At 38.4% G+C, this 15,056-nt stretch overlaps 1 protein-coding gene across 3 annotated transcripts in view; it reads right to left on the bottom strand.

Annotated features, from left to right (window-relative positions):
- DRAM2 (DNA damage regulated autophagy modulator 2) overlaps nucleotides 1-15,056 on the bottom strand; it is a 30,327-nt gene that overhangs the window by 7,696 nt on the left and 7,575 nt on the right. For 2 of the 3 annotated variants that reach the window (XM_068963661.1, XM_068963662.1), the window contains exons 2-4: nucleotides 13,843-13,987; nucleotides 9,761-9,828; nucleotides 7,070-7,209 (exon numbers count right to left, since the gene is read on the bottom strand). In XM_068963661.1, the coding sequence (XP_068819762.1) occupies nucleotides 7,070-7,209; nucleotides 9,761-9,828; nucleotides 13,843-13,973 (339 nt within the window). In that variant the 5' untranslated portion in view covers nucleotides 13,974-13,987. Of the gene's footprint in view, nucleotides 1-7,069; nucleotides 7,210-9,760; nucleotides 9,829-13,842; nucleotides 13,988-15,056 lie in introns of those variants that run through there. The other variant, XM_068963664.1, reaches the window with a different exon arrangement.

The raw sequence follows: 15,056 nt of genomic DNA, 5'->3' as shown, positions 1-15,056 counted from the left end.
GACTCCCCAGTATTCACTGCAGCACTATTTTCAATAGCCAGGACATGGAAACAACCTAAATGTCCACTGACAGATGAATGGATAAAATATGATACATATACACAATGGAATATTACTCAGCCATTAAAAGGAATGAAACAGGGTCATCTGTAGAGACGTAGGTGGAATGAGAGTCTGTCATACCAAGTGAAGTAAGTCAGAAAGAGAAAAACAAATATCATATATTAACACATATATGTGGAATCTAGAATGGACATGTAGACACAATGGGGAAGAGGAAGGTAGGACAATTGAGACAAAATGGGATTGACATATATACACTACCATGTGTAAAACAGACAGTTAATGGGAACCTGCTGTATAGCACCGGGAGCTCAGCTTGGTGTTGTGATGACCTAAATGGAAGGGATGCGGGGTGGCGGGGGCGGGGAGGAGAGGTGGGAGTGAGATCCGAGAGAGAGCGGATATGTTCCCTGGTGGCTTAGACGGTAAAGAACTTACTAGCAATGCGGGAGACCTGGGTTTGATCCCCAAGTTGGGAAGATGTCCTGGAGAAGGGAATGGCAACTCACTCCCATATTCTTGCCTGGAAAATTCCATGGACAGAGGAGCGTGGTGGACTACATACAGTCCATGGGGTCACAAAGAGTGGGACATGACTGAGCGACTACACTTTCATAGCTAATTCACTTCATTGTACAGCAGAAACTAACAGCATTGTAAATCAATTACATTACAATTGAAAAAGTAAAATTTACATTAAAAGAAAAAAGAGGGTATGACTAAGGTAATAGAAGAGAGATTAGGTTAGGGGTTGGTTCTCTCCTTCTATAAACAACTATGCTAATTCACATATAGTCTTTTTTAAGCTGAAGGTGTAAGAAGTCTCAAGTATAAAGAAATAAAGATAACAAGTTATTTGGATTCCTTTGGAGAAAGTGCTACTTTGATAAGGTTTGGGATGTTTTAACTGGCAGTAAGTTACGAGCACTGGGAAGGGAAAAAAATCGTTACTATCACCTTGGGTCACAAAGAAAAAAAAAATTCAGCACCCATAAAACAATACAAAATGGTAGTATCTTCTTGGTTCATGTGAATTTACCAGTATATATGGATACAGGCTGCAAAAATGAAATTGATTTAGGGCTAAGAGCAGGATTTTTCTCCTTAAAAATATTCTCACATGTATTTGTTGACTGAAAAACATGCACAAGATAAAAGTTGAGTGTGTGCTGTGTTTAGTTGTTCAGTCATGTCCAACTCTTTGTAACCCCGTGGACTGTAGCCCACAAGGCTCCTTGTCCATGGGGATTCTCCACGAAAGAATACTAGAGTGCCACACCCTCCTCCAGCATCTTCCCAACCCAGGGATCGAACCCAGGTCTCACTGCAGGCAGATTCTTTACCATCTAAGCTACCTTGAGAGTTACATTTTATTTGGAAGACTTTCTGAAGACTTCAAGTCCAGGAGGTAGCCTCTCAGATAGCTCTAAGAAACTGTCCTGAAGAGGTAAGGAAGGAGCCAGATACATGTAAGTTTTGCAACAAAGATGACTACTATTAATTAAAGAAAACCAGATATCTCAACTTAGTTTTGTGCTTTTCTATATATGGAAAGATGCAAGAGCCTGGGCTCATTGAAATCATTCCTTTGATAAGCACCTTAACTATCTAGGTCCAGTATCCAGTCCCCATCCTGAGTCCCCTCAGGGTACACTGCTGGGTGGTGGCTGCAGTGGCTGAAGGCTTGGCAGCTGGGAGCCCATTTGTCTCCATCCTGAGTTTTCTCAAGGCTCACTGTTGGGGACGGCTGTAGTGGCTTGATGACTGCAATATCCTTTGTTTACTGACGTGGCAGGCAACATTTTTCATTCACATATTGATGAAGCTAAATACAGATAAGTCTGATCAATGCCCACATGTGATCAGCACACAGTTCCATCAACAAAATCCCACAGTTATAAGAAAAAGAATGGAGAGCATTCACTACTACGTTTATAACCAGAATGGAGGTGTATAAAGCTGGTTTTAACTGACAGTACTTCAGCTTAATCCATTTAATTTTGTCATTTAGAGACTAGGGAAACAGCAAAAGATCTTGAAATGGGCAACAGATACCCTTTCAATAGAATGCTAGAGCCTGTGGGAATGATTCTATAGAAATGTTAATTGTTCTTGGCTTTGATTAGGCTATTTTGCAGAGAGAACTGGTACAATGATAGATATTATGTGTAGAGATAAAAGTTAACTTATTGAAAATGCATAGTAACACAAGTAATCAATGTGAATAGAAAGGCGTACTGTGTCCCACTGAATGCAACTGACTTTCACTTTGTGAATAATGACCAGTTTTGTTAGTTTAGAATCTATTTGTAAATTCATTTGAGCATTTCTTTTCTGACTTATAATTGTATGGCACTTTGACTTCTTTTTGAAGTGGTTTGCAGTATTGACTATTCCTCTCATTAATTAATAAATTAAATGCAATCTCTGACACATGTACCACAACAGTCACAATTTTATCTTCTTTAAAAATATATTTAGGACTTCCCTGGTGCTCCAGTGGTTAAGAATCTGCTTGCAATGCAAGGGATACTGGTTTAACCCCTGATCCAGAAAGATCCCACATGCCACAGAGCAACTGATTCCGTTGGCCACAACTACTGAGCCTACATGCACCCTATAGCCCATGCTTCACAAGAGAAGCCACTGCAATGAGAAGCCTGTGCACTGCAACTAAACAGCAGCCCTCGATCACTGCAAGTAGAGAAAGCCCTCACACAGCAACAAAGACCCAGCATGGCCAAAAAATCAATCAATCAATCATATATATATCGGAGAAGGCAATGGCACACCACTCCAGTACTCTTGCCTGGAAAATAGATAAACTTTAACAAAAACAAAAACATACTCCTTGACAAAGACAAGACAAATTATAGAGGTATGTGTGTGATCAGGGGCAAATGTTTGCTACAGAAATTATAAACCCTGTAATCTTCACCTAAAAGTTTTAATGAAACTTAAAAACTAGTCATGTACGGATGTGAGAGTTGGACTATAAAGAAAGCTGAGTGCCAAAGAATTGATGCTTTTGAACTGTGGTGTTGCAAAAGACTCTTGAGAGTCCCTTGGACTGCAAGGAGACTCAACCAGTCCATCCTAAAGGAGATCAGTCCTGAGTGTTCATTGGAAGGACTGATGTTGAAGCTGAAACTCTAATACTTTGGCCACCTGCTGTGAAGAGCTGACTCATTTGAAAAGACCCTGATGCTGGGAAAGCAGGATGACGAAGGCAGGAGGGGAAGGGGACGACAGAGGATGAGATGGTTGGATGGCATCCCTGATTCAATGGACCTGAGTTTGAGTAAACTCCGGGAGTTGGTGATGGATAGGGAGGCCTAGCATACAGCAGTCCATGGTGTCGCAAAGAGTTGGACACGACTGAGTAACTGAACTGAATGATATTCCTTCCAAAGTCTCCTTGAAGATAAATTTTCTAGGAAATAAGAATGCCATGTGATAACAGAGGCATAAATTACAGTTATGCCGCCACAAGCCAAGAAATGCCAAGAATTACTAAAAGCTGAGAGAGAGGCACGAAATAGATTCTCCCTCTGAACCCCCAAAAGGGAACCAACTCTACTAACATCTTGATTTCAGGTTTCTGGCCTCCTGAACCCTGAAAGAATAAATTTCTCTGATTTTTTAATATCCAGCTTGTGGTATTTTGTTATGACAGCTTTAGAAAATCAATATAGATTCCTGCCTAGTTATCCCTTCCAAGTTTCCTTGAGGATAAATTTTTCTAGAGTCAACTAAAGAATGTCACTCACCATCTGGACCTACAGGGATTAGCCCTGGTAATCACTCATCTTCAACACACTCTGAACAGAGCTCAGGGCAGAGATCTGTAATGAGGCACTCTGTGTGCTGGGAAAAACTGGCACAACAGGCCTTCAGAGATAATTTTCAAGAGATAATTTTATGAACCCAAATTCTTGTATCCTCTCATACTTAGATAAGCACTAACTTAGACAGTCCTGCCTTATGACTAGCAGCAACTTTCTATGAGACATGTGTTTGACTGAATATACTCTTTTTCCAGTATCACATATATGCTGATGGGAGCCCCCTTAACTTCTCTGGAGCAGTTCCCCATAGCTATCTCAGAGGATGCCTCCAGGCTATCGTCCTCAGTGAAAGTCGCTCAGTTGTATCCAACTCTTTGCGACCCCGTGGACTGTATAGTCCGTGGAATTCTCCAGGCCAGAACACGAGTGGGTAGCCTTTCCCTTCTCCAGGGGATCTTCCCAACCCAGGATTGAACCCAGGTCTTTCGCATTGCAGGCAGATTCTTTACCAGCTGAGCCACAAGGGAAGCCCTCATAAGTTCCCAAATAAAACTGCAATTCACATCTCTCACATCTCTCACATGGTATATTTTTATTTCAGTTGACACACTAGGATGGGAAAAATTCCTAAACACTGAGGACACATATTTGTTTCACTGCATTTTTTTTTTAATTGTTTGGCTGTACGCTTGCAGGATTTTACTTCAACCAGGAACTGACCTCAAGCCCTCTGAAAGAGAATCTGTCTGCCAATGCAGGAGACGCAAGAAACGTGAGTTCAATCTCTGGTTCAGGAAGATCCCCTGGAGCAGACAGTGGCAACTCACTCCAGTATGCTTGCCTAGAAAATTCCATGGACAGAGAAGCCTGGCTGGCTACAGTCCATGGGAGCGCAGAGAGTTGGACATGACTGAGTGACCAAGCACACACATACAAAAACTTTGGCAGTGAAAGCACAGAGTCCTAACCACTAGACCACTAGGGAATTCCCTTGCTGGATCCTTTTATACACACTTGTTTTCAGATAAATTAAATAATGTATTTTTTTAAGTCAGAGTTTTCAAAGGCCATATTGTAATTATTAGGTCTCTTTAAATGCAGATGATCACAGTAATCACAGGGAATTTTTTATCTATCCCGCTTAGTTCCTTTAGCCTCTCTCAGTAAGTTACTAAATATTAATACTTAATATGAAAGCATGTCTGTGCTAAGCACTATGTTAGGTGCTGGGTATACAATGGTGAATGAAACCACTGAGCTATACTTAATGGAGAAATATATCAACTTAAAAATTAAAAATAAATTTTAAAAAACATAAATAAGAGATTATACTACCAGAAGTACTGCAAAGAATTAGCTTCCAGAGGATTAGAAAACACAAAGAAAGAAAACCTGAAATTTACAAGAGGAAATCTACTGACAAAAAAAGACTGCCCTGAGGAAATAAAGTCTGCCTACATCTATCTAGGCTTGGTTTGTAGCATGTGCAACAGAAGAAACAATGTATGAAACACAGTTAAGTAAACCTTATTTAAGGAACACAGAAAGACTCCTGCTATGTATAATATAAGGAGGTGCAATGATGCAGCATGAGGCTATACAGGTAGACAGCAGTCAGATCTCACAGCACCTTTTGATTAATTAAGCAGCTTGGCAGTTTAACAAATTATTTTTTTTCCTCTCTTGATTTCATCTCTTTTCACGTGACCTTGGACCTGTGAGCTTTAAGCAGGGGTACAAGGAAACAGGAATGAGGTGTACATATATTTCTAAAAGATTACTTTGGCTGCAGTATCAAATTAAAGGGATGTAACACTGAATGCAGAAGAACTATTAGGGAGACTATGGCAGTAATCCAGAGGAGAGGTGGTAAAATCTAAACTGGTTGAGCAGGAGATGTAGAGACAGTTGGGAAAAAAATGGAGAAGCAGATGATTTCAAGAAATATTTAAGAGACAAAACCAACAAGTTCCTATTTTAAAATAAAGTGTCTCTCTTCCAATTTAAGCTCTGCACCTATAAATCCTTTGTAGACCTGGTTTGTGTACAATTTTTCCTATATGAATCAACTAGAGTTTGTCTCTGCAAGAGAGAAGTGGGGAGAAGAGAAAGAGGCATTTAACTCATCATTTTAAATAAGCAGTGAAAGTTTACATTAGAAAGGAAGGAAGGAGAACTGTTTGCTATGTGAGTAATGCTACAGGGTTTGCTTATGAACAGGCCATGAAGCCATAAGTAAAAGATGTAAAGCATATTCATTCAACAGGTCCAAAGCTGCATGAAAATAGATATTATCAAGAGAAAAAGTAATTTGACTCAAAATTACAAGGTCAAAGAGACCCTTGTGATGAATGTGAATCAGAATGGAAGCTGAAAATTAAGAATGTATACAAATATAAACTGTTTTAATGGCTGAATGAGATTAAGAGAGAAAGGCAGTTTTGCATGGATGCTATTAGGAACTCCCACTGGAATTCACTGGGCTGTGTATAAAAGTATCAGCTACAAATAGAAGTAGCTATGTTAAATGTAAAGGTCACTTTGCAATCCATTTTTACTATACAGTGATTAGAGAAATATTGTTAAATTGATCAAGGGATAACTGGAGCAAAGAATCACTATCCAAATACTAAAAACCTCCAAACACATTTTTAAACACTGAGCTATACAAACCGACTACAGAAGGCAGGACCATATTTGTGGTAGACAGCTAGCTAGCTGTCCACACAAATTTCTGTATCCCTTCCATAGTATAGAGTTGCCCTGGGAACTGCTGCCCAGCAAGATTTTATTTTCCAGCCTTTCTTGTATCTAGCAAAAATGAATGTGAACAGAACCATGTGAGTCACTGCCAGGTCAAAGTTTTTAAGAAGCAGGTGTGAATTTTGCATGTTCTCTTTGTTTCAGGCAGCTAGATGCAGAAGACAAAAGAGTCTTAAGGATTTGCAAGGCCCAAAGATGGGCAGTGTGTGGACTTAAATCACTGTGGAAGATAAGCCACCTACCAACCAAAAATACCAGCATGTGATACATCTATGTAAAAAATAAACTTCAATTGTGTTAAGATACTTAAATTTTGGACTTTGTTATAGCAGCAAGCATTACTCTAATATCTGCTTATGTATTATAGATTATGTAACTGGATGTTTAGGTTTCCTTTTTTAGCATGTATTTTTATGTACTTCAGGAAAATACTCATGCTAGGCTAAAACACAAACCTGGAAGTTTGCCACAAGAGAAAGTCCTAAACAACTCAGTAATCCAAGTACAAGGCCAGCCTTGTTTAATCTGATGATTCGATTCTCTTCCGGATTCAGAGCATGAACTTGCTTATAACGAACATAAATGGTCGCAACACCTGGGAAAAGACAATCGGAAAAACAAAAAAGTAATACATAACTAAGGAATAAAGTTGCCAATAAAGAGCTCACAAAAGTCAGTGGTATCTAGAAACATGGAGTTACCCCCGCCCTCACTCCACCCCTTGACCCCACTGCACGTGGGATCTTAGTTCCCTGACCAGGGATCAATACCATGCCCCCTGCATTGGAAGTTCAGTCTTAACCACTAGACCACCAGGGAAGTCTCAAGAAGCATAGTTTCCTTTTAAAGATAATCTGAGAGAAGAAAAAACAAAACAAGCAAAGAACCAGCTATAGTTTCTAAAGAACTTTTAAGATTCTACTGTAGAGAAATGCAAATCAAAACCACAATGAGGTACCATTTCACACCAGTCAGAATGGCTGCGATACAAAAGTCTACAAGCAATAAATGCTGGAGAGGGTGTGGAGAAAAGGGAACCCTCTTACACTGTTGGTGGGAATACAAACTAGTACAGCCACTATGGAGAACAGTGTGGAGATTCCTTAAAAAACTGCAAATAGAACTGCCTTATGACCCAGCAATCCCACTGCTGGGCATACACACTGAGGAAACCAAAATTGAAACAGACACGTGTACCCCAATGTTCATCGCAGCACTGTTTATAATAGCCAAGACATGGAAGCAATCTAGATGTCCATCAGCAGATGAATGGATAAGAAAGCTGTGGTACGTATACACAATGGAGTATTACTCAGCCATTAAAAAGAATACATTTGAATCAGTTCTAATGAGGTGGATGAAACTGGAGCCGATTATACAGAGTGAAGTAAGTCAGAAAGAAAAACACCAATACAGGATACTAACACATATATATGGAATTTAGAAAGATGGTAACGATAACCCTGTATGAGAGACAGCAAAAGAGACACAGATGTATAAAACAGTCTTTTGGACTCTGTGGGAGAGGGAGAGGGTGGGATGATTTGGGAGAATGACATTGAAACATGTATAATATCATATAAAAAATGAATCACCAGGCTAGGTTCGATGCAGGATACAGGATGCTTGGAGCTGGTGCACTGGGATGACCCAGAGAGATGGTATGGGGAGGGAGGTGGGAGGGAGGTTCAGGATTGGGAACACATGTACACCTGTGGTAGATTCATATTGATGTATGGCAAAACCAATACAGTATTGTAAAGTAAAATAAAAAAATAAAACCAAAAAAAAAAAAACCTTTCAGCAAATGAAAAGATTACCTTAAAATTAATAAAAAAAAATTGGGAAATGTAAAAAAAAAAAAAAGATTGTACTGTAAAACTACTATTATCTCTGTGGAACTGAGCAAGTTCTTTGCTTCCTGTGGGCCTCATGGTAAAAATACTTTGGAAAAATTTAGGAGGTGAGTTTGATGTTTTCTGAAAATCTCTAATAATATATGTTATATAAAGCACAAACTGGGGGTTTCCCAGGTGGTGCTAGTGGTAAAGAACACACCTGCCAATGCAAGAGATATGAGAGACATGGATCCCTGTGTCAGGAAGATCCTTTGGTGGAGGGGATGGCAACCATGCCAATATTCTTGCCTGGAGAATCCCATGGAAAGAGGAGCCTGGCAGGCTACAGTCCTTGGGGTCCCAAAGAGTCAGATATAAGTAAAGCGACTTCACACAAACTATTACATATGATTAGCATTAAAGTCTAAAGTAATTAGTTTGAAGAATATGGATAAGATAGACATAGGCAAAAAATACCAAAGGATTATTTGCCTCACTCTCATTTCATTTCAAATTGCTACAACTTGGCTCAATCAGATACAGTAGTCAGGAAAAAAAACAAAACCCCACTTGACTGTCCTTACTGGTTAAGAAAGGGCCAAATTAAACCTTCCATTGCAAAAATATTGCCAAAGAACTAAAAGTGTAGGAAACATAACAGAGATATACTCTTGTAGAGACATATTTCTGAAAACTTTAGTTATAAGATGAAATAATTTTTTAACTTTAGTGTTTGCCCTGAGCAAATAATAAACATGATATAGAAAAATGCAAATATTTAAAACAATCACAATTGGTGGAAAAAGCATTATTTTAGTAAACGATTAATTTAAAAATTAACTCAAAAAATAATGAAAGGAATGCAAAATAGTATGGTAGAACTCCCATTTCTATGGCATTAGAATATCACTCAAAAATCAAAACAGTTTCATAGCTATTCTCAAACTTCTCAATTGTTTATCTTAAAGGAATTTTGTTGAGGTTAGTTGTGGTCAGTGTGTTGATAGCTCTTTGTCCTCTACTGGTTGCTTAAGAAATCCCCTTAAGACCTCAAGGAATATTTGGTTATACTTTACAGCTTCTATTTGCATGAGTAATCAAATAGCTCTATAGATATTTTTAAAAGATTTATTTCCATAATTTAGCATTTCTAGACATTGTTTTTACTTTAAAATAAACATATCTGTCATCAATAATTTAGTGATGATAACCTTCCTTCAATGTAACTAGCAAGTAAAACAAGTAACCCAACAGTAAAGGGCAATTCAGCTATAAATTTTGATTCCCAAAATCATTCTTACTACTTACATAAAACTGCGGCGATATTTAACATTGCCCCAAACAAGCATTTTTCTGGAGCCACTGTACCAGTGTCACTAGAAAAAGAAAAAAGAAAAAAAAATAGGTATGAGGATTTCTCATATTAGATTTAGATATACACGTGTATTTCTTCTAATGGATAAGAAACAAAAGAGGTTATTTCAAATCCTTTATCTTTTTATAAATTCCATGACTCAACCCTTAATTTTATAATGAGAACATGACAATTTCAGCTCTCAATATATGATGTTCACTTTTTTCTCATATCAGTTAAGGTTATTTCTTTTTCATATAATAGAATTCACTATAAATTGATAAAATAGCTATCCTTGTCATGTTGAGGTTGTATCTGCATTACTAACTTACATCAGCCAGGCACCATGTTTATCTGTCTCACCTGAATATTTCCTAAATACCAAAGATCCTTTCAGATCCTTTGGGCATCTGTTGTTCTCTGCCTATAATTAACACCTAATTGTTTCTTGATTACTTTTTAAAAATATTTATCAAGCACCTAACAGGATTGTCAGACAGCATTTTAGGGACAAAAACACTGTGGAAATAAAAGAGACAAAGCCCTTGCCTTTGCCCTTCTGGAGATTCCACTCAAGGCCAGTGTTGAGTTCTCTCCTCTCTACAGCCTAGGTGACTCACACAGCTTCCACTCCAGACTTCTATTAAAATCACAGATCACACTGTATTGCAATGTGTCTGTTTACATGCCCGTCTTTCAGTGCAGGATGAAATGCATAGATCCTGATTAACACCCCACCATTTACTAACCGGGGAACCTTGAGTATGTTCTATGTATACCCACGGTTGCCCCCTATCTAAAAAACGAAGCTAGCAATTCCTTCCCAGACTCATCAGATCAACGTAAGGAAATGAAACCGTGGTCATGCATGCAAAGTATCATGCAGCATAGCTGCAGGCACACAGAAGACACTCTGTGAATGTTAGTTCCTTCCCATTTCCTCAAACTACTGAAAAGATTAAAAAGACAAAGTTTTTATCCTCAAATTGAAGTAATATTGGAAGGAGATAAGAAGGATCTCAACCCTGATAATGTTAATCAAAAAAAAAGAGGAAAGTCATATCCGCTAAGGAATCAATAATAAATATCTGGTGAATATTTGGATCAGGTTTAGGAAGGTAAAGTATCAAATACTGATTCAAAGGACTGCTCCTTCCCGCTCTACAATGTTTCTTAAGACACAAAAGATTTTGTTACTCTTTGATCATCTTCAGAGAGTGGGGATTGTCTTTGCTTCTACCTTTCAATTTTTCAAGAATAAATACATATGTATTATTCTTATAATCAGAAAAAAATTCATGGAACTTCCCTGGTGGTCCAATGGTTAAAACTCTGTGCTTCAAAGGCAGGGGGCATGGGTTTGATCCGTGGTTGTGGAGCTAAGATCCCACAAGCTGCATGGTATCACCAAAAAATAAAAGTAAATTAGAAAAAAAAAATTCATAATTTTAACTGTGGTATTTCAAATGATGCTCCTGTTTTAGATTACCCATAAGTAACTAACTTATGGGGCTTCCCAGGTGGCTCAGATGGTAAGGAATCTGCCTGCAATGCAGGAGACATGGGTTCAATCCCTGGGTCAGGAAGATCCCTCGGAGAAGAGCATAGCAAACCACTCCAGTATTCTTGCCTGGAGTATTCTATGGACAGAGGAGCCCGGCAGGCTACAGTCCATGGGGTTGCACAGAGTCAGACACAACTGAGTGACTAACACTTTCACTTTCAAGTAAATAATAGCATGCACTTCCAAGATGGCTGGCTAAGTGTGCTCTGGATCAGAATGACAAACTGGCCTACAAATAAAAATAGCCAAGCCCATCACCTCATCAGCATCGCATTCCAACCCAGTGGTCATTATGCATCATTAAAAAAAATTATCTGATCACTATTATGTTATTTATATTATTATGCATATATTAAATACAAGTTATTTTCTTTTTTTGGCCACGTAGCGTGGTTTGTGGGATTTCAGTTCCCCAACGAGGGATCAAACCCAGGCCCTTGGTAGTGAAGTGAGGAGTTCTGACCACTGGACCACCAGGGAATTCCCAAATAAAAGTTTAAATATTTTGAAATATAAAATACATAGACATTCTAACAATTTCTTCTTATACCCCAGTGGCTAGTCTCATGCACCCTACCTACACATTCATAACTTGAACCAAGAGAACACCTGAAGCACACTTGCAGAACTGTCTCTGAACTGTGAATTATCCCTGAGGTGAAATTTATATTTGGTTGTATGTCGTATGGGGAGTGTAACAGTGAAGTCTTGCAGGTAGGGTCTATGAGCTGAAAGGAACTTTGCAGAGTATCTAGCTAACTCTATCATTTTTCAGATGAAGACAATGAGCCTAGGAGAAGTAAACATAAGTACCACTGAGTTTACATACATTAAAATGTGGGAGGAAATTCTCCAGATAATACTACTAAGTTCATTAGCAAAAAAGAAGTAAAAGGCAGCAGAACAGAGACAGAAAAGGAAGTGTCTAGTGTTCTATCAGAAAATCACACGCAGTACCATCAGAGAACTGAAACTCATAACGAACTCAATGGCCTCAAATTATAAAGAGCTCTTTGAAATGAAAAGCAAATTCTCTAAGGGGAAATAAAAATGATGGAAGACTCTCACGAATATGTATGCTCTCTTGGGGTTACTAGAAAATGAACTGGCTCTTTAAGCTACAGGTCCTTAGATCAGAGTGGTGAACAGTGGCGACTTATCAAAATTATTCCTAGAACTGGAAACTTTATATCTTTGGATTTTATAAATCTTAAAGTAGACTCAATCTGTGGGTGACCTGTGTGCTACACCATACCATTGTGGAAACAATAAATGAAATGGCACTGCCCTGATCTCTTCTTGACATTTAAAACAGATAAAGTTAACCTTTAAGTCTATCACCTTTAAGAAGTGCTCTACTTTCTGTGTTGGAAAGGTTATTTTTCAGAGGGTACACAAACAAATGAAACAACTACAACAACCAACCAAACTGGGAGGAAATCAACCAAGTCGTTAATCACTCCTGGAGGAGCAGAAACTAGAGGGAGGCTGGAAAAGACTTTGAATTTCACTTTTATAATCACTCTAGTACTGTTTAAAATGTGTTATAATAAGAACGTATTGCCTTTATAACTGGAAAAAAAAAGATTATGGACATAGCACATGTAATCAAGTACCCATATTTAAATCACAAGTAGTTTTGATATTTCAAAAACATTATCAACAAATGTAGATACTTAGTGTGTCAGAAAAATCTAGGCAACATATCATAAAGAATAAGATCATAGTCTCTAGAATCGAACGGTTCACCTGGTCAAACTGAATCTTGGTTCCATCAATTACTGAGTCATATGCCCTTGAACAAACAACCTCCTTGGACCTCTTTCCTTCCTCTATCAAATGGGGGTAATAGTTCCTAACTCAAAGGGTGGCTGTAAAGATTCAATTATTTAAGACCTATTTAAGAAGAATGCTTAGAACACTACCTTGTACACAGTAAGCAAATCAATTGATGTTTGCCATTACCGTTATCTTTGAAAGAAAGTGAAACTGTCATTCAGTCGTGTCCAACTCTTTGAGACTCCATGGACTGTAGCCCGCCAGGATCTTCTGTCCATGGAATTCTCCAGGCAAGAATACTGGAGTGGGTTGCCATGCCCTTCTCCAGGGGATCTTCCTGATCCAGAGATGGATCTCAAGTCCCCCACATTGTAGGCAGATACTTATTACTGTTGTTCTAGTATTTTTGAATTGTAAAGGGAAAACAATTCCAACTCTATCTCCTGAAACCTTGAATACTTATTTGGAAAACAGGCATTGAGGTATCACAATTCACTAACTAAACCTTAACCATCTGTCTCCATATTTCTCTGTGACACAGAAAGAACCAAATACAACTTCCTTTTTCTGCTTTTATTATTGTAATATCAAACATAAAATTTGAATTTCAAAATGTTAAAATTAAATGTTGAGTTCAATATTAAAACATGAATGATACATACCATTCTCCACAAAAGAATACATTTCACTGACCTGATATAAGGCAAAACAGGGTCAACATGGTGAAGTGTGATAGCAGTGATATATGAAAATATGAAAGCAGCAGCCGTCCAAATTACAAGGGCTGAAGGAAGGAAACTGAGGCCTTGCTGAAACCACCACATCTCAAACAGGTCTCCTGAGGCAGAAAAAAAAAAACCAAATTAGGTAAGATTATTCAAGAGTATTTCATCTATTCTACTTCGGCCATCCCATCCCACAAAATTGTACTTTTCATCCTCGGCTGTTTCACTTCTGATCAATTCCCACACCATCTACTGACACCTATTCTCCTTCAGTTTCGTAGTAAATGGAACCAGGAATCAACCACTTTTTGCATCCAGACACTATCTCTCTACCCCATCTTTCCACACATAATCAATTACTAACGACTATTAATTTCACCTCTTGGATTTCCTCAAATCTGCCCCTTCTCTCCATCTTCACTGCTACTACTCTACCTAGACCACCATCATTTCTTGACCAGATTATTATTATAACCTTCTAAATGGTCCTCCCTTAGTCTGGACCACAACCAACCCAGACTCTACTATATTTTTAAAAAAGCATTCTAATTCTAAAATACCAATCTGACCACTTTGTTCTCCTCCAGAGAACCTTTCAGTGCCTCCCCCCATGCCCTTACAAGTTTTCTTTCCTTCTTAACATGGCCTATGGTCTTTTTATTGTCTGATCTCTATTTATTCAATACATTCCTCTCTGGCCACTTCTCTGTCTGCTCCCAGTTCCCTGCCCTAGCTATCATCATCTTCACCATCAATACAAAAACAGTGCTTACTGTGTCAACAAGCCTACTAAGTACCTTAAACATATGATCTCCTTTATTCCTCAGAACAGAATCATAGAAGTTAAGAGAACTGCCCAAGGTCATAGGGCTGCAGTAGAGACAGTATTCAAACTCAGGCAGTTCCATTCTAACACCAATCATGATGCAAATCTCTTTCGGTTGCCAACTGTGTCATGCCCTCTTGCACACCTTTGAACCTTTGTTTTGTCTGGCTACAAATAGTGTCACACCTCCTCCTCCACTACCACACATTAATTGCTATACATTTCAAGTCTCAACTCTTCTAGCTTCATCTGAGTATTCCTGTTTTGTTTCCAACAGCACCCTTACTTTCTCAACAAGGACACTGCTTGTTTGGTTTTCTTTCTCACTTAACTTTAGAAGGCCTATCTACACTTAT

Source organism: Capricornis sumatraensis, chromosome 2 (genome assembly GCF_032405125.1).
Source record: "Capricornis sumatraensis isolate serow.1 chromosome 2, serow.2, whole genome shotgun sequence".
NCBI classification, from domain to species: Eukaryota; Metazoa; Chordata; class Mammalia; order Artiodactyla; family Bovidae; genus Capricornis; species Capricornis sumatraensis.
This window is presented reverse-complemented; position numbering and strand designations above follow the sequence as displayed.